Genomic DNA, 19768 nt, shown 5'->3' with positions numbered 1-19768 from the left:
ACTTTAGCATCCTATGAGTGTTGTGAACTCATTCTTCCTCCTTGAACCACTTTTGGTGTTTATTTTGAGTGTTTTGGTGTTGAAATCAAGAAAGGTTGTGCTTCGAAGTTTGAATCTCGTGGATCTCTACCATCTCTACTAATATGAACCCTTTGTGTCACAAAATTTCATGTTTTATTTTTATCTTTGTGTCTATGAGTATTTAATGTTTTAGTCTATTATCTGATGTTTTGGTCCCATGAATGGTTTGATCTTTGGATTTTGGACAATTCCAGGAGCTTAGAATCATATTTAACTTTAGACATGATCCTTTGGTGGGTTTAGAGTGCATGGATGTGCTCTTGTTACTACATACTTTAAGAAAAGAGCATTCTTAAATCTAGTGTTTTATATGTAGTTAGTACGGAGTGTTTTATCCATTAAGACATCATTTGGGTCTAGATCTGAAAGTTGGAAGCTTGGAATTAATGGTTTTGATTCGTTTGAAATTGTTGAAACAGTGGGGATGCAACACGGTTGCATTGAGGTTGCGATGTAGTTTCTAGGTTTTATGACGGGTGCTTGTTTAAGTGAGAGATACCCGACTGTTTTATCCTTTTATGACCAAGACACAGTCAAGGGGTTTGGCCGTGGCCCGGTGGTCAGCGTTGGTTGACCATGAACTTTGACCTTTGACCATTTTTTTACCAATTTGACTTCTGGTTAAGCCTGGGTAGAATTGAGTATTTGACTAAGGACTAGTCTCAATTTGGCATTAGGTAACTTTTGTTAGTTATTCTGTTGTTGAGCTTCTATTGTTTAGTTCATGTGAGTTTTTGTAATGACCCAATTTTTCAAAGAAAATTTTCATTTTTGAATAGTCAAATACATTTCCATATTTTAAGAAATCCAATCATAATTGTTTTCAAAACAGATGTCAAATACAACTTTTATTCCAAACATCAGAGTGTCCATAAAACGCCTGGGAGAGAGTACACACAGCGTCATCACACCTTGCCTTTGCCCTTGGGATCTGAAGTACATGAAACAAATCCACAACCTGTAAGCTAAATGCTTAGTGAGTTTCCCAGAGCATACCACACACACAATACATAATACACATATCATATTAGCTATAAAAGCTACATATAACACATAAGCCATGCATACATAAACCTGTAAGGATGTCATGGGCTCCCCCCAGGATCTTACACCTTCGTGCCATGGGCTACTCCACATGGTCTTTACTTGGGAATGTCATGGGCTACCCTACATGGTCTTTACCTAGGAATGTCATGGGCTACCTTACATGGTCTTACATCCAATTACCATGGGCTCTCCCCGGGGCCTTCCATGCAATAACACACAATCACATAACATATCAAATCATAGAAATGACTAACACATATACCATAATCACATAATGGTCCGACCTTGGTGCCTTAGACCCATGGGCATGGTGAGAAGACTCACCTTTGTCCGAAGAATCCGAAACTGCTCTCCTACCTGTCTGTAACCTCCCGTGCTGAATAATAATATTAACCTATGTTAGAACATCACATAATCAAAGGGAAACCCAAACCCCAAGTCCTTCCATGAAGGCCCAAATATCCTTTCTTTGTTAATGGGCCCAGAGTCCATGCCCAAAAATCATTAATGGGCCCATTGGCCCAATCATGCCCTACCATAACATCAATGGCCCAAAACAGATAAAATAACCCACTATTCCTAAAATGCAACAAGGTCCAATAACCAAATGAGGCCCATATAGATCCAAGCCCATCTGTGGTGCGTACGCGTAGCGTACTTGGTCTTTGGGACTTACGACAAACATATGCTAGGTTACGCCCAACGTACTAACATATTAAGCACTTTTTCCATTAAGTGCTTAATACTCAGTTCCCTTACGTCCAAAAATCAGATCTAAGCTTATTAAGACGACTTAGGGTATAAAGTTGGCAACTTTATGCCTTTTCATGTCTCATATGATCCCAACATCCCCGTTAAGACCTTTCTAAGGTTCTTAACCCATGCATGAGGTCAAAATACCCACCAAGACACCATTTTTATGTTGCAAACGGACCAAAGGACCTCAGATCTGTCATTTCCATCCTCTGGAGTTGCTCAACTCACAAGAGAAGGTCCAAAATCAACAAAGGGGGCCAAACTAGAAAACCCTAGCTAGATCTAGTGATTAAGATGGAAAGGTCCAAGCTTTATACCTCCAGAAGCTCCTCAAGGTCGACTATATGTAGATTCTTGAAGCCAAATGACACTCCAAGCTTCCTTAACAACTTCTCATTCCTGAATAAACAAGAAAAGGGCCACAAATGCACTCTTAAAGCTCAAAATGCACTCACAAATGATATTAGGGTTTTCAGAGACGTTTGACGGTAAAGGAGGCTGTTTAGGGTGAGGCTCAAATGAGTTAAGGGTGTTTATATAGGTCTCAAGTCCGAAAATTAGGGTTTGGACATCTGGCACGTACGCTCAGCGTACGTGTTGCCCCTCTGCGATCCTTCTTGCTAAGTGTCACAACTAGAAATTTTGGTGCCTTGTAACCACAACACTTATAACAACTATGAATCAATAACATGAAAGCATGCATGATGCTCATTCTATAACAACAAAACTTCATCAAATACTTCATTCTAGCCCTACAAATGGTCAACAAAGAATTGGAAACCTATGAAATCCCAATTTGAGTTCATTTTGGACTAGGATTTCCTTATTGGGCCTAATGGACTAATAAACTTCCAAATTATCCATCTTGAATCTAGAACTCTCTAATGGGCCCTAAATGGACCCATATACATGAAACATAATATTTTGGGCCTTAATGGGTCACAACCAAATTAATTTAGCCCTATTAGGTCATAAAAATTACACTTTGATTTATTTGGGTCAAGCATCATCTAACTTAACTAAAATATGGGCTTAAGGGCAAAAAGCCCAAAATCTTCTCTTTTCCCTCTCCATTCTCAGCCCAAGCCCACAAAGAGGAAGAGTTGACTTTGTGTGTGTGCCACCTTATTTTTACATAAAGGTTTTCCATGCAACTCTCATATTTCCATGCAACCATCCTTTCACTCATCTCTCTTCTTCTCTCTTTCTTCTTCTCGGCTGAACCCAAACACACACACACACACACACACTTCACTCAAACTCTCTCAAAGAAACACTCTCCACTCCTCTCTAAATTTTCGAGATCTAGGAAGCTTTCAAGGAGATTTTTCCCACAAACACATCATCTAAGGTAAGTTGATGTTAAATCCATGATCTAGCTACTTCATTTCATCCAAAAATATCTTCTAAATCCATTCAATCTTGTGATCTTGCACCTTAGAAGCATCTAAGTTCGAGATCCTCCAAGAAGACTTGCTATGATCGAAATTTCTTCATCTTTTCCTTTAAAAACCGAAACTACAACTCAAGGTGAGCTTCATACCCCTCTTTTCGGTTTTCATATGTTTTATGGGGGAGAATATAAGAAAATGTGTAGATCTATGTGTATGTGTATGCTATGTGTGATTTTATGCATGTATATGTGTGATTTTATGTGTTTTTGTGATAAATATGTAACAAAAAGGGGTGTTAATTCGAGATCTATGACTTGAGAAAGGAAACAAACAAAATCTAAGTTATTTTACACAAAACAAGTCAAGAAAAATAGCTTATAAGGTTATGAGGATCATATTCTAACATAAAACCCATTTTAGGGCTTAAATTGTCAAAAATTACAAAACTTGGGTAAAAACTGTCAAGTCACAGTCTCTTGAGGGTCAAAGGAGTCAAAACAGTTTCTATAATCATTTTTCTGAATATTGGAATTTTCAAAGGACTTAAAATGCAAAAATTTAGCTTAATGGGCTAAATTTGGGCTTTTCGGCCCAATAAAATTTGCGAAATTTGAAGTTTTAAGGGGCTGAATTGTAACATTCTGCAAAAAAGGGGATAAGGAGTGAAATAAAACTATTTCAAAGGTCAAAAATGCTTTTCAATTCCAAAAAGGATCAAAAATGTAAACTTTTTATATTTTGGGCCAAAACTGTAAAAGTTCTGAAATTTTGGGTTCTAACCGAGAAACTCCATTCTGGAAGGGCTAAAGTTGTTTACAAACTATATTTTGGGTTAAAAATGTCTTTTCAACAAGTTTACAATACAAAAGTGTCAAGAAAAATGTTTTAAGGACTAAAAATGAAATTCTTTTATATAAAGGACTAAAAGTGTTATTTTTATAAAAGAAAGGTAGTGAAAAGGCAAAGTCACACTTTTAAACAAATTAATTCATTAAGACAAAATACAAGATACCCGACTAGCGACAAAACGGAAAACGAATACAATTTCAATACCAAATATCGTTATAAACGAATTGATTCGGTCTCGAATCAATACAAAACAACAATCGTTAAATCAAAACTCCTCAATAGTTATGTGACGACTAAAATGAATAAACCTACAAACTTTGGGCTTATGAGTTTCAAATCATGCTTGTTGGGCCCTGCAAGCCCACCAACATGATCTTTGGGCCCAAAGGGATAACGCTTATATGTTATTGGGCCTTCAATGACCCAATATTTTATAAAAGGACTTTCAATAGATTTTTTGTGTTAGCGGGCTAAAGTGTCTCGTTAGAAAAGCTAGTAAGGTCACAGTAATCAAGTGCGAGGTGGACCATCGTGTCTTTCGCATCCGCGACAGCCTAAGGTACTCATGATAGTGGTGGGACATAATGCCCCCTTCTCTTCGTACGCTAAGGCTTACGAGAAATCAAAGTAGACAAAATTAGGACGATATACAATGTGGATTATTCAATATTCATTTGTTAAGACAATACAAAAATCAGTAATCACGAATACATTTCAACATCGGAAAACGTCGGGTTTTACAGGGAATCTAATACTACTCGTTCAAAATTTTATAATTATAATACAAAATACCCTTCATATATATATATATATATATATATATATATATATATATATATATATATATATATATATATATATATGTTTCTAAAATCATTCATGCATCAACTTATGGATCTTCACACTTTGATAAACAAAAGTCTTTTCAGAAAATATCGGATTTTCTGGGTTTTTACAAACTACACAAATCATTTTATCACAACATTGCTTATGAACTCACCAACATTTCATATGTTGACGTTTTTCGAAAATAATTTGTATTCTCAGGTATCAGGTAAGCGGAAGAGTATTATGAAGTAATGTTAGACGTTATGTTGTTAAAAACACTCAAACTATTTATGTTACGAATGTGAAATGTTAAAACAATGTACTTGATGTGAACAATTCCAGTTGTAATATATTGATGCATGGTGACGTTTATGTTATGATTCATGTATATTCATTGTGATGGTATTCAATTAAAGTCACGTGAGCCCTCAGACGTTTCGGCCGTCTGGTTCGGGGGTGTGACACCAAGTACGCTAAGCGTACTTAAGGACTTCTTATGACATATTTGAAATAATTCAAGGGCTACAAGGTCATACCTGATTTGGAGTGCTACAGTTTTCTCACTATACTTTATACTACAGTATGAATCCTCTATATGTTAGTATGTTAGTATGTTGTAGCAAGCTCTTAGGTAGGTAGACTTGTTTAGACAATTTTCTATTGTTGTTGTTTGTTTTTTTTTATCTATTTGTGTGTGTGTGTATATATATATATATATATATATATATATATATATACACACACTTTAATAAATGAAAATCTTTTTCCCACATGTCATATTCTCATTGATTTGGCCACATGTCATTTTGTGGTTATTTTCAAATAAATTTTTTCCACACGACATTTTGTGGGGTTTTCCGTTTTATTAAATTCCACATAGTATTTCAATGTAATAATTACAATAAATGTAATAATAAATGCATATCTATTTTAATAACTGACTTTCCTTCTAATTTCAATATTTCTAAATTAAAACTTCATTAGTTTCCTTTGTTTATTTGTCTAAATTATTTGTTTAAATCTAAAAGAAAATAAACACTTTAATTTTAATAATTCAATATTTTTCTAATTTTTTCTTATAAATTCAATCTTTTTCAAATGTTTAGAATTTTCATATATATATATATATATATATATATATATATATATATATATATATATATATATATATATTAAAATGAACCCATGTAATACATGGGTCTTGCACCTAGTGTGTGTGTGTGTGTGTGTATATATATATATATATTGTGACATCCCTATTTTTACTGCTAGAAAATACAAATTTGTTTACACTTATTAAATCAGAGTATCCTTTTAAAAAGGTTTACTTTGTGGAATTTGTCCCAAAAATATGATAATAATATTATCAAGACATTTCCAAGAAATGTATTTTGTTTATAAAACCTAGGATGTCATCACCAGTACAAGAAATATAAGCATAAATGAAGACTTACAACATCTTTATACTAATAGTTTATATCTCTTTTAAATCTATCGGAAGATGCCTATATCATCATATATAATTAGCTGAGATACAATAAACTTAGTGGGTAGTGTGTTCAACCCATAATAATACAATTTATCTTTTTATATAACTTATACCACACAGTTAACCCGATTATCCATTCCCGTTGCTCTCTTTCTCTCTCTCTCTCTCTCACACACACACACTCTCTCTCTGTATATATATATATATATATATATATATCAAGGGTTCTACCTAAGGGTTATGCATTGATAAGGTAACCAAGGAAAAATAGAATACTCAAATGAATCCACAATCCATACTCTCGGTTTGTGTGATTTCATTAACACCTACAGATTGCAAGTCTGCTAGTGTTCTTTGGACTGCCTAGAATAATTTGTGGTAGCCATCAATACTCTGCTTGATGACTAATCTCTATTGGGCATGGACTTCTTGCCCTATCTCTGGCATGGTCTCTCACCGTTACCTCTACTCTTATGGTCCCTAACTGTTAACTCATTTCTTTTATCTTTTTCTACCCGTCCTACCCAATACATTATGAGTATGGTAAACTACATATGTGATATTTCATAAAAATCGTTATCCCATCAAATATCAAAAACTCAGATAATAAGCACATAAATCATTTAGGTAAATTAAATATTTGATATCTATGTGTAAGTTGAACGTAACTATGCACTTACTTGTTTAAGTGGATGACTAGAAAGTTAGACAACACTTCACTTTAGCACTTGGATTTTCCTTTGATATGACCTAGGTTAAATTATCTCTAAGTCTTAGTTTATTACCTCTTATGACTAATTAATAGTCTAGATTCTTCAACAATCCCAATGTCTACTAATCTATAGTTGATAAGGGAAAACCAGGTAGGATCATATCAGAGGTATGGTCCGTTTGGTACATAAAATCTCCTGTTTGGGAATCCCACTTTAAACACCTCACTAATTCCAACCTAGACATCATCCACATAAGTAGATCAATCAATATAACGACATGAAATTACTGATAAATCTTATTTATAGGTTCATAATAACGACTTATGACTATAACTAAAAGTTACATTGAAAGAGATAGAGTGTAACTTAACTTACAAAGATTTTCCTGACAAAAGTTAGGAAATTGCATTGGCAGAGCTTATACTCGCTAGCTACTACCATTTTAGGGATCGCAGGGCTTCGCTGAAGGCTAAAACTAAGGGAAAACGGGCTAAAATTGAAAGCAACTCGAGAGAGAATATCTTGGGAGGTGTGGGGAAGAAATGAGGCTTGGTCTCCTATTTATAGTCGTTTTAGGGTGTACGGCGTGTAAAAGGGGTGCATGTCGCGTATTTCAAGGTTATGTATCCCTAGCCACTTTTTGCATCGTGTCGGCCTCTTCGTGGTCTGTGTTTTCACCTTCTAGAAGCGTGCATCGCGCACCTGGTGCTCAGCTGGGGTGCATTGCGCCGGGCACAAATCACAGATTTTGTAAATTCATACGGACTTCGTTTTCGTCATTCTTTATATCCTCGGAAAACTCTCGACAAGATCTACAACTTTGCTTTAGACTCCATCAACTAATTCTAACTTTATTTTCCGTCCTTATTTTTATAAGATTAAATGACTTGGCTAAAATCATAGTTCTCTCGTACTGACTCCGTTTTTGACATTTTTTTCTCAAAATTTCTATCTTAAAGAGTACTACGAATGTTCTTTTTGTGACTTTAGCTAAAAGTCAACCATTCTCTTCGTAGCTTTTAACGTCACACATTCCTTGTGCACAACTAACTTTTATATTTTTTAAGAATCATATCTAAGTCATATGGAATCGGATTTCTATGGAATTTATATTTTCGGGATCGGGATGACGTGTACTTTCTCTCTCTCTCTCTCTCTCTATATATATATATATATATATATATATATATATATATGTGTGTGTGTTTTTGCGCACTTAGTTTTACGATTTACAGACGCTTCAGTTGATTTTTTCTATTTTTTTAATGCAAAATTTATATTATATCTTAAATGTCTAGCCTGATTTTGCGGACATTACATATATCATGGTCAAGTTGAGGGTGATCCAGTTTTGTGCTGAAGGCGGGTATCAGCTTTATGCTGAAGGCCAGAGCGAGCCAGTTTTGTGCTGAAGGCCAAAAGGGTGGACCAACTTCGTGCTGAAGGTCATTGTATGTATATTGTTGTGTATGGTATTTTGGAGAATTCACTAAGTTTTATATTTACGTTTGTAGATTAAATGTTTTTCAGGTACTTATTGGATCGTAGGAAGGAGAAGGTGGAATGTACATACATAACCAGATTTATAATTCGAGATTTCACGCTGCTTTTCTTTATAACTCTAATTTTAAATTATGGTTTATGATCAAACGGTTTTGCGTTAAATATATCTTTATGAAAAATTATGTTTGTTCTATTTTGAAATGAGAATTTTATTTCTAGAATCGGGACGTTACAATTATGGGTCTACAATGGATCATATTGGATGCCACATAGATTATATACAAATTTACATTTTTAAAATCTACTCAATGATTTAATAAAAATATCAAAAACATTTTGTTGTTCTAATAAATACAATTAAAAGATGAACCACTTGAAAAAGCAAAATGACATTGAATCAGCGGCCATGGCATTAGCTCTTTCAATCATCAATGGAAGTGTTTTTTTTAATAACTCAAACCATCATGTGATTTTGTTGCATTTATCCTCATGTAGAGGATGTAAAATGACACCTTCGGTCTTAATATTGCATTTCATGGTTCAAAATCTCATTCTAGATATAATTTTATCAGGTTCGAAGTAATTAGAGATTACATCAACTTATACTCAAATAACATTAACTACCAATATCATAACAGTTCATTTCACATATTAATCATGTTTATAAACCTCACTTTAATCTACAAATATTTATATTTAAGCTAGATCACATGAATTTGTCCACGTAGTCAATGTTATTTAACATATTCATACTGATAAGAATATTACAAACTTTGACTGGTTTATATTGTTTGGATCGTATCACATATTCTCATAACATACCTAAAGTTACTCAGAGTTAGACTAGCATCGTCCAACATACGACTTTTAATCATTTTGATGCATTTTTCCAAGAACATGCATATAATACTTTGCAAAGTTAAATCTTCATAAACGAAGTCAATTAGTAGTCAAAAACACTTGAAAGGCCCACGTACATACCAATATGATTAAAATGTTACACTATTCATTTCATCTACTAGCTAGCTAGTGATCTGTTCTAACAAAGATCCGAAGTTAAGATATGACAACTTTAAAACAAATACAATATCATTTGAGCTGAACTCGATATCACAAAAGCTGTTTGCTCAACGATTTCCAAGGTGGACTCGATCAACGGTGAAGTTCAATCGTTCTTTTTTCTTTTTTACATGAAACTTAGACGTAAATCTAGAGAAGGGTGTCGTTGAGGATAATGATTTTCCATTTCCGTTCCACATGTATACATGGTCGGATATGGCGATGTGTTTTCTTTGCATTCATCGTTTGTGAACGCCCTCGAGTTCACTGGAAAAAGCTGCAATGTCTCTATCACCCTTTCCGTGTCTGTTACTTCAGCAAAATCTGTTCACACAAGAAAAGTAGAAGAAATTATAAATCATCCAGCAATTATAAATATGATAAAAACGTTCAAGAAAATGTAAACCGGATCTAAACTTACGTTGTTTTGCAACATTATGGTCGTTTTGATCATATTCAACATAAACCCGACGACGTTTTTGTCGTTCCCTAGCTTTATGGTTCTGAAACCAGTAAAAAACATTCTTGCTTTCGATCTTCCCATAAAAACTCAACTGGGATGAGATCTTTTGAATCTGGTCAGTAGTTGGGGTTCGTAAACCGGACCTGAACAAGTCCGTCAATACTTTGACTTGTTCGTTGGTTGGATTCCACCGACCACACTTGGCACCACCGCCCGCACTGCGGCTAGCTTTCAGACCAAAACCTGACATTCCCTCATCCATATTTAGATTTCTGAAGATGGGCGGGTCTTTTTGTTTTTGATCAGTTTCTGAACTGAAAAGATGCAGCGTACGTGTTGGTGCATTATATAGTACAGTTGATCATTATTTATAGACTTTTTTAATTAGGAAAAAGAAAGTAAGTGGAGGAAAATAAGGTTTTTGTTGGGTAGTGTTTGTTATTAATTATAATAATATTTTGATGTTGCTTTGAATTTAGGAAACGGGATGGGAGAGTTTTGAGGATTTGATCCATTTCTTTAATTCAAATGTTTTTTGCTTGGTTTTTTGTGTAATCTTGATAGAGATAGACATGCACAAAGCTGCAAATCTTTGAAGATTAGGCATCCCTCAAGGGCAAAATGGTAACTTCAAACTATGTTTTTCCCATAACATCTATTATAATAGAAAAAACATTATAAATGGTCCCTATGTTTTTCCAAAATCTAAAGTTTAGTCCCCGTGGTTTAAAAACATCATAGATGGTCCCTGTACTATCAAAACTTTTGATGTTTGGTCCATAAGCCTCACTCCGTTAAATTTTCTCCGTTAACTAAAAGATGTTTTCGTCATTTTACCACCATAGGGACCATTTATGAAGTTGTGCCTTATTTAGCATATATAAAGGTCCCACCCCTCTCTCTCTCTATATATCTCTCTCAAAAAAGTCAAACCCCCACCTACTTCTTCTTCTTCCTCGGTTCAAATCTGATAACCACGCAGCACCTACACCCAAATGCCCAATTAAAAGGAAACCCAAATCAAATTTATACTTATGGTTCTTGATTTATAACAAAAATCTCACAAAACCAAATTTGTCTATAGCTTGGCTGAGTTGTTCATTATGTTTCTTTTTTTCCTTAAACCTCTGAATCTTTCAGGTTACACTATCTGTTGGTTTTACTTTTCTTGCCTGCCTTTTTTCTACTCCTATTTATGTTCATTCAACCATGTAAATCAGATAAAGCAAGCTTTTTGATGAAAAAACCATATGAAATCTTGGCTTAGAAAGTGATTTTTCGTCAAAAGTTTTAAAGGGTTTTAGAAGATAGAGAAGCTCTGTGATCCTGCTCAAGAAGATGATCAAATGGACATGACTCCAGGATTCCGATTTCATCCTACAGATGAAGAACTCATAACTCATTATCTTTCTAACAAAGTTATCGATAACACCTTCTTTGCAAAAGCAATCGGAGAAGTCGTCATGAAAAGAATAAAGTTATGGGAGTTACCTAGACAAATTAATGTCGCCAAAAACATAAACCAAATTAGGGAATCAACGAAAGAAGAGACGATTGGGAGATGAGTGAGTGGGCAATTCCTTAACCTGAGGTTTCCCAGGGACGACAACAACACAATCCTTACAAGCTTGAAGCTTTTCATCTCCGATTAGAGGCCTTATGTGTACTGCTACTTTGACACAACAATCCTTCTGTAAACAGCTACAAATTTGTAAAATGAGAAAGTAATTTCACAGCAATGGTATTCACCAAATCGATCTTCAGTCGATTCACCTCCACCGCCACTCAAGTTCAAAATCAAAATTTGATCTTCAGCCCGCTTGATGCAGGGTTTTTATGTTCATCCCCAGAATCAAGATTATTTTGAAAATGAAAGAGAAAGTTAAAGGGTCGGGATGAAGATGAAGAGAAAATGGAGATGGGACGATTGCAATTTGCAATGAGAATGTTGGAGATCTGGTCATAATTGGAGTTTTGTTGTTCGCCGGAGATCTTAGTTACTAACGAAACACATACACACACACACACCCATGTTTTTCACTGGTCTATCAGGAATCACAGAAACACTAAATGTGGCGGTGGCAATGGGGTTTGATCTTCAGGAGGCTGAACAAAGGGGATGTCGACGATGGGTTGGGGATGACGGAGATGTGGTGGGTACGAATATGTTACAGGCATGTGTATGTATATGCGTTTGTGTTTATGTGTATGAGAGAGACCTTTTGCATATCATTTTATTTTTTTCTTCTTTTTAAAAAAAATAATAAAAACTCATAAATGGTCCATGTGTAGTGAAATTACGAAAATTCCCTTCATTTAACGGTCAAAAGCTAACGGAGTTAGCAAAAAGGACCAAACATCAAAAGTTTTGAAAACACAGGAACCATCTATGATGTTTTTAAACCACATGGACTAAACTTCAGATTTTGGGAAAACACAGGGACCATTTATGATGTTTTTTATTATAATAAAAGAAGGTTTTTTTTTTGCCACATGTCACACTTTCATTCAATTTGTTAAATGTCATTTTATGGTTATTTTGAATTAATTTCTTTTCTACTTGTCATTTTATGGATTTTTCTATTTTAATAAATTATATATAATATTTTAATGTAATAATTACAATAAATATAGTAATAAATGAATATCAATTTCATTAATGAACTTATCTTCTTATTTCAAAATTCTCAAATTAAAGTTCATTAGTTTATTTTGCTTATTTATTTAAATTTAAAAGATAAAAAAAATCAATTTTAATAATTTATTATTTTTCTTATTTTCTTATAAATCCAAAGTTTTTAAATATTTAAACTTTTATATTTAATTTTTTTAATTAACACATGTAATACATGGGTCTTACAGATAGTTTGTAATATATTAGTTATTGTTTTATCAAAAATATACAATTTATCAAAAGCAAGAGAAATGTAAACCTAAGTATGTTGATAGAGCTACTTTTTTCCTAATTATTGCTATGTAAAGATATTTTGAAGATGTATATAGTTTTATATTTAAACTATTTACATCAATAATATAATTGTATTCAGTGTTGTGTTATAAGATTGTACAAGCCTACAATTAAAAAATGGTATCGGTCCTAAAAATATCGATCTCATTCTTTCTATTTAATTTGGCTAAAAATGTAAACTTTAATTTTTTTTTTCTAACCCTATTAAACTGATTTCACATATCAATTCAATAATTCATTAGCTCATAATTTAACACAAAGCCTCAAAGATTCATTAATTCGACTCAAAATCCAGCATGGCAGATTGCATGTAAGAGTCTCACAGCTCCATCCCTTCATCTCAAAATTAACAAAGCATCGTAACATTCAGGTTTGTCCTTTTTTGCGATTAAGATGCTCGTGTGTAGATATACAATTAATATGTGATGATCTTCATACCTTCATCTCAAATTTGACAAAGAGTTTCACAGCTCCATCCTTTCATCTTGAAATTTACAAAGCATCGTGACACGGGGGGGGGGGGGGGGGGGGTCCATTTTCGTACTTAAGATGCTTGTGTGCTTTTAGAAGTATAATCATTAGTTCAATGATTCAACATAAAGCCTTAAAAATTAGGGAAATCTTCAGAAAAGTCCTAAAATTTTAGTCTAATTTATGACAAAGTCCCAAACTAATTTTTGTTTACAGAAAAGCATAGAATACCGGCTAAAACTTCAAAAAAAAACCCTTTTTGGCCGGTTTCGTAGATTTAGCCGATATTTTGTTCTTTTTCATTAGTTTGCTCAAAATATTATGACTTTTCTAAAAGTTACCCGACAACCAAAATATTGGGACTTTTTTGAAAATTAATATGGAGTTAATTGACATTATTATTAACAAATCATTTACGAACATATAAAATATTTTTTATTATAAACAAAGGAAATAAATTTGTTGCTAATTTCTAGCAATAGAATGGTCGACTATGTGTTTCTCTATTGTTTGTTGACCACTTCAAAATCCATATGTTCTTCCTATGTATCGTTGTGAGTGTCATAGTGAGAAGTACTCTGTTAGGCGTGACTAATACAATAGTTGATAATATTTATTAATACACAATCAATAAGTGTCTACTTGCTATTAGGCATGATGCTATATGATCACATGTTATTAGAAAATATCATTACATGAACATATAGATCTTTCATTATGTTCTTTAACCTAACTACCACCTAACCTCCAAACATTACCCGATAACAACCATAAAATTACGCACATCTATCGAGAGTGAAAAGTAAACTTTGAATGACAATTTAAATAAATAATCACCATTCACTTGTTTCCATATAAATTATCATTCACGGTTCACTTTTCACATTTTATAGATTTGTGTTAGTCGATGGTTGTTAACATGTGATGGATGAATGTTGTGTGGTAGTTAGGTTAAACAACACAAGAGGAACACCGAAATTAGAGGAACGCTAACTAAATATATCTCACCATCATATCCACAACAATGCATAGGAAGAACGTAAAGAGTTTGAGTGGTCAGGAAACAATAGAGAAATACTTATACCACCAATTTATTCCTAGAAATTAACAACAAATGAATTTCCTTTATTTGTAATAAAATTATTTTTTATGTTTATAAATGATTTGTTAATAATAATATCCATTAATTTCATGGTAATTTTCAGAAAAGTCCCAATATTTTGGTTATCAAGTTATTTTTGGAAAAGTCCCAAAATTTTGAGCAAACTAACGAAAAAGGACAGAATACCAGCAAAATCTGCCAAACCAGCTGTGACATCCCTAATTTCGCGGCCAGAAAAAACCGATTTGTTTATGCTTTGTTTTAAAATCAGAGTAATCCTTTTTAGGAAAACAGTTGCGGAAATTATCCCAAAAACATAATATGATAACCATTATCAAAACGTTTCTCAAAGAGAACGTATTTTCATTAAATAATAAAACCTCGGGATGTTATGTTCCGATACAGACCAAAAGCATAAACAATATAAAATAGACCTTACAACAGTTAATTATAGGGTTTAGGTCATTTTTGGTCACTTAACTTTTGGTTTTGTGCTCATTTGGTCATTTAACTCTTTTTAAGTTTTAAAAGGTCATCAAACTTTTGGCTTTGTGCTCATTTAGTCACTTAACTTTTGGTTTGGTCATATTTAGTTACCTAACTTTTAAAATTGTGCTCATTTAGTCACTAAACTTTTAAAAAAATTTAAAAGTTTAGTGACTAAATGAGCACAATTTTAAAAGTTAGGTGACTAAATGAGCACAAATCTAAAAGTTAAGTGACTAAATGTGACCAAACCAAAAGTTAAGTGACTAAATGAGCACAAAGTCAAAAGTTTGATGACCTTTTAAAACTTAAAAATAGTTAAGTGACCAAATGATCACAAAACCAAAAGTTAAGTGACCAAAAATGACCTAAACCCTTAATTATAATTACTGATCTATAATCCAAATTCTCTTGTCAAGTCCACCAACTTATACCCTTGTGCCATTACATGTAATGCAAAGAAAACTGAGTGGGTCAGGCTTGGGATCCTGGTGAGCGTATAGGGTTTTCAACCCACAATAATATAATTATTATATTCAATCATCAAACAATCAACCCAATTACCCATCCCTATTATCTTCGTTTATTCTTAAGTACCTTCCCTAAGGAATTATCCTAAGGGTCATCTCCTACATCGTATTTACATCTCATCTTCTTACATCGCATTTCCTTTATATATATTCGTTCCTAAAGCATGAATACCCAGTCACAACATCGCCTGGACTCATAATTCATTGTAAGGGTTAGAGTATCATCGCATGAATACGTAGTTACAACATCGCCTGAACTCGTAATTCATCACCTACAGGTTATGAGTCTGCTGGTGTTTCCACGGGGTCATCTAGAATAGTCTGTGGTCGCCATTTATACTCTGGTAGATGACTACATCGCCAAATTGCCACATCGTCGGTCAAGGATATAGTATCTCCTCTCATCTCACATCACCTATTTATCAGCACCTATCTATCATCACCTAATTATCATCACCTTTCTATCATCACCTATCTCTCATCACCTAATTATCATCACCTATTTCTCATCATCTAATTATCATCACCTATTTCTCAACACCTAATTATCATCACACCTCATCTAATTCATCTACCCATGCTCTACCCAACATATTTGTAGATATAAAATACATGTACAGATTAACTCATTTAACACCTATATAAAACATCCATTACACACTCATCTCAAATAAACAACAATATATAAACACATAGCACATATTTCATAGCAAATACTTAATATATATATATATATATATATATATATATATATATATATATGTTAGAAGAAAGTGATCACATACTCACCCAAAACATATACTTCATACATTCACACAATACTTGTATTAAAATCGTGTTATGAAAGGGACTATACACTCACTTGATCAGAAGATGATCGGACAGCACTGTGGCTCTTCAAATAGTATTCTTCGGTGAAACCGGGATATCTTCACACACCGGGTTTCTCGCGGGCAGAGCTTCGGCTCGGAAACTCTTTTCTTCTCGGGATCTTCGGGCTTCGGGACTTGCTTCGGGTCTCGGGGTTGATATCGGGGCTTCGGGGGTAGTTCTTTGCACGTAAATCGAGGTAATATGGGTGAGAGATGAGAGAAAGAGCAACCAAACTCGGTTGGCCCTTCAAATCTATTTATAGGGCAAAATTGGCCCTTGCCACGTCGTGGCACCTTTTTCCATGTCGTGGGGTTGGTCGTCACTGCATGCGTCATCGCAAGTTGCATCTGGGGGACTCCTGGAGGTGTCAGAAGACTGGCCACGTCGTGGCACTGCTTGCCACGTCGTGGTATCTGATAGTTTTGAGGTTTCGCGCCCCGAACTTCAGAAATTCATAACTTTCGCATACGAACTCCGTTTTCGACGTTCTTTATATCGACGTGAAGGTGAGATTATGCTCTACAACTCTCGTTTAGACTCCATTGGTTAATTTTGACTTTATTTTTAATATATTATAATTATATTACTTATATATTATTTTTAGTAGGCCGGGACAGGAAAACTCCGTTATAAACTCATAACTCCTTCGTCTGATGTCCGTTTTCGTCCGTCTTTCCGTCGTTGCACTACTATCGATGAGATCTTCAATTCTCATTTAGATTGTTTTGGATAAATATCGCTCTAACGTAAATTCACTATTTATGTCGCGCTGTGTCGTGCCGGTTCTGTCGCGAAACTTCGACAGGTCATAACTTCTTCGCTATAACTCGGATTTCGGCGTTCTTTATATTTTCAGAAACCTTGAGACATATACTACAACTTGGTTAAGATTAATCCTTCTAAATAATCTTCCATCAAAAAGTAATTTTTGATGCTTATTGTCTCTAAATTGACTAGCCCTAATCTATGGGCGTTACACCAGCCGAAAAGGGTTTTTTCGAAGTTTTAACCGGTATTCTGTGTTTTTTTGTAAACAAAATTTAGTTTGAAACTTTTTCATAAATTAGACTAAAATTTTAAGACTTTTCTGGATATTTCCTAAAAATCAATTAATTCGACTCAAAATCGAACATCGCAGATGGCATGTGGCCCCAAGGAGCCTCACAATTCCGTCCCATTATCTCAAAATTGAGAAAGCCCAAGTCTTAAACTGTTTCCTTATTATAATGGCATTTCTTCTAGTTATAAATTTTCTATTAGTATACATAGAACGCTAGGATCATAATTTTTTTTTTAGATTTTAAGATTAATGTTTTACACACTTTTGGAGTAATTAGAGATTATCCTTTCTTAACAACTATGAGCGTTCTTGTGGGTGTTGAGATTTTCACATTTGTTTCCGGATTTCTTTGTTCCTATTTTATTCCACATAATCTGGTCTCATAAACCAACTAATATATCGGCTTTAGTGGAAAACATCACGTAACCACAACTTATTACACGATCTAGACATGAATATAAGGGTCGTCAATGTGTGAAAGGTAGACCTACATGTAGTCATAGTCACTTATCTCTTTATGAAAATCATGATTATTACTATCATGATTATTTTTAGCATGTTTCACTATCTAAATTTCTACTAGATACTATGACGACGAGCCACACAATATGAGCCTGAAGAAGATGAGAGAAGCAATGTATCAATATAACATCCCTGAATTGAAAGAGAGGTTCCAAGAAGATAATACCATGTTTACTGATTTTTTTGGTTAGAATTAGCCATTTTTACTTTAGTTTTATACATATTAGGCCCAAAATATAAAACTTTGGTTGTGCCCCTAGATCCTTCATAACGAAACACTTCCTAAGCCAAGATTTCACTTCTTGCAAGGTTGGAATGTCGTTTCCCATTAGAAGTATGTCATCAACATATACAATACTAGGAAAGTTACTATACTCCCACTAGCTTTGACATACACACAAGACTCATCCTCGCTCCTAGAGAAACCAAATTCTTTGACTTTCTCATGAAAGCAAAGATTCCAGCTGCAAAACACTTGTTTCAATCCATAAATGAATTTCTCAAGCTTACACATTCTATTAGGAAATTTTGCATGTATAAAACCCTATGGCTAGTTCATGTAAATATCCTAAGCCAACTTCTCATTGAGGAAAACAGTTTTGACATCTATCTACCATATTTCATAATCATGAAAGACAACTATGGTAAGCATTATCCTGATAGACTTTATATTTGCCACTGGTGAAAATGTTTTATCATAGTCAACCCCGAAGGTTTGAGTAAGACCCTTCGTAACCAATCGTGCTTTGATCGTGTGTACCTTCCCACCATGTCGGTCTTCTTCTTGAAGATCCATTTGCAACCTATTGTCTTTCGTTCATTTTCATGATCGACCAAATTCCAAACTTGGTTTTCGTACATAGACTAAATCTCGATGTCCATTTCCTCTTTCCATTTGGCAGCCTTAGGAATCGCCATTGCATCCTTGTAGTTAGCTGGCTCATCCAAATTTTCTAGTGTACCATCACTGATAAACGTCTCACCATCTGACTTTATATGGAAACCATAGAACGTAGGTGACATGCTAACCCTACTGGATCGGCAAAGAGGTAACGAATTGTCAATGAGATCAACAAGAATCTCATCCTCTAGTTGAGAGCTAGTTTCTTTTAAGGTTCCTTCACAGGTTGATTCTTGAATCTCTTCAAGGTCAATTGCATACCCACTGTCCTCATTGAATATGAGTTCTCTCTCATGAGAGACTCTCGTTCGAGCTACAAAGACCACATTCTCACTAGGTTTGTAGAACAAGTATCCAAAAGATTTTTGTGGGTAACCAATGAAAATACTGTTGAGTTTTTTATTCAAAAATAGTTTCATAAAACGTAAAAATATGGCAAACAGAAGTCTTTAAATTTCGAACTTAATAAGCTAGTTACAACCCACTAAGGATCATCTTGCAAGTTATGGAAATTTTAAAACACCAATCAAAGAAGAGATGAAGAAATAACAACCTTTATAGTTCTTTGGGTCCTCTTGGGAGGTTTGGAAGTTGATGAAGAATGAAGTACTTAAGAGATACCAACAGTGACTCAACTTGATGTAGATGCTAGTCTAAAACTCTTAAATCTTAA

The 19768-nt window shown here is 34.1% G+C and overlaps 1 protein-coding gene across 1 annotated transcript; it reads right to left on the bottom strand.

The window, feature by feature from the left end:
* Window positions 1-9587: 9587 nt before the first annotated feature.
* LOC111901370 (WUSCHEL-related homeobox 5) lies at window positions 9588-10512 on the bottom strand. Its single transcript, XM_023897227.3, has 2 exons — window positions 10141-10512; window positions 9588-10043 (listed from the first exon to the last, which is right to left on the bottom strand). The coding sequence occupies exons 1-2, from the start codon at window positions 10442-10444 to the stop codon at window positions 9847-9849; spliced, it is 501 nt and encodes a 166-aa protein (XP_023752995.1). The 5' UTR covers window positions 10445-10512; the 3' UTR covers window positions 9588-9846.
* Between the last annotated feature and the right edge of the window lie 9256 nt (window positions 10513-19768).

Source organism: Lactuca sativa, chromosome 2 (genome assembly GCF_002870075.4).
Source record: "Lactuca sativa cultivar Salinas chromosome 2, Lsat_Salinas_v11, whole genome shotgun sequence".
Lineage (NCBI taxonomy): Eukaryota > Viridiplantae > Streptophyta > Magnoliopsida > Asterales > Asteraceae > Lactuca > Lactuca sativa.
The sequence above is the reverse complement of the archived record's forward strand: the minus strand, read 5'-3'. Positions and strand labels throughout refer to the sequence as shown.

What these genes read in the sequence shown, in the direction of transcription:
- LOC111901370 (XM_023897227.3), bottom strand. Translation starts at nt 10,444, where the DNA reads ATGGATGAGGGAATGTCAGGTTTTGGTCTGAAAGCTAGCCGCAGTGCG. An exon ending in CCATAATGTTGCAAAACAAC is followed by an intron (nt 10,044 to 10,140) that starts GTAAGTTTAGAT and finishes TTGTGTGAACAG; the next exon opens with ATTTTGCTGAAGTAACAGAC.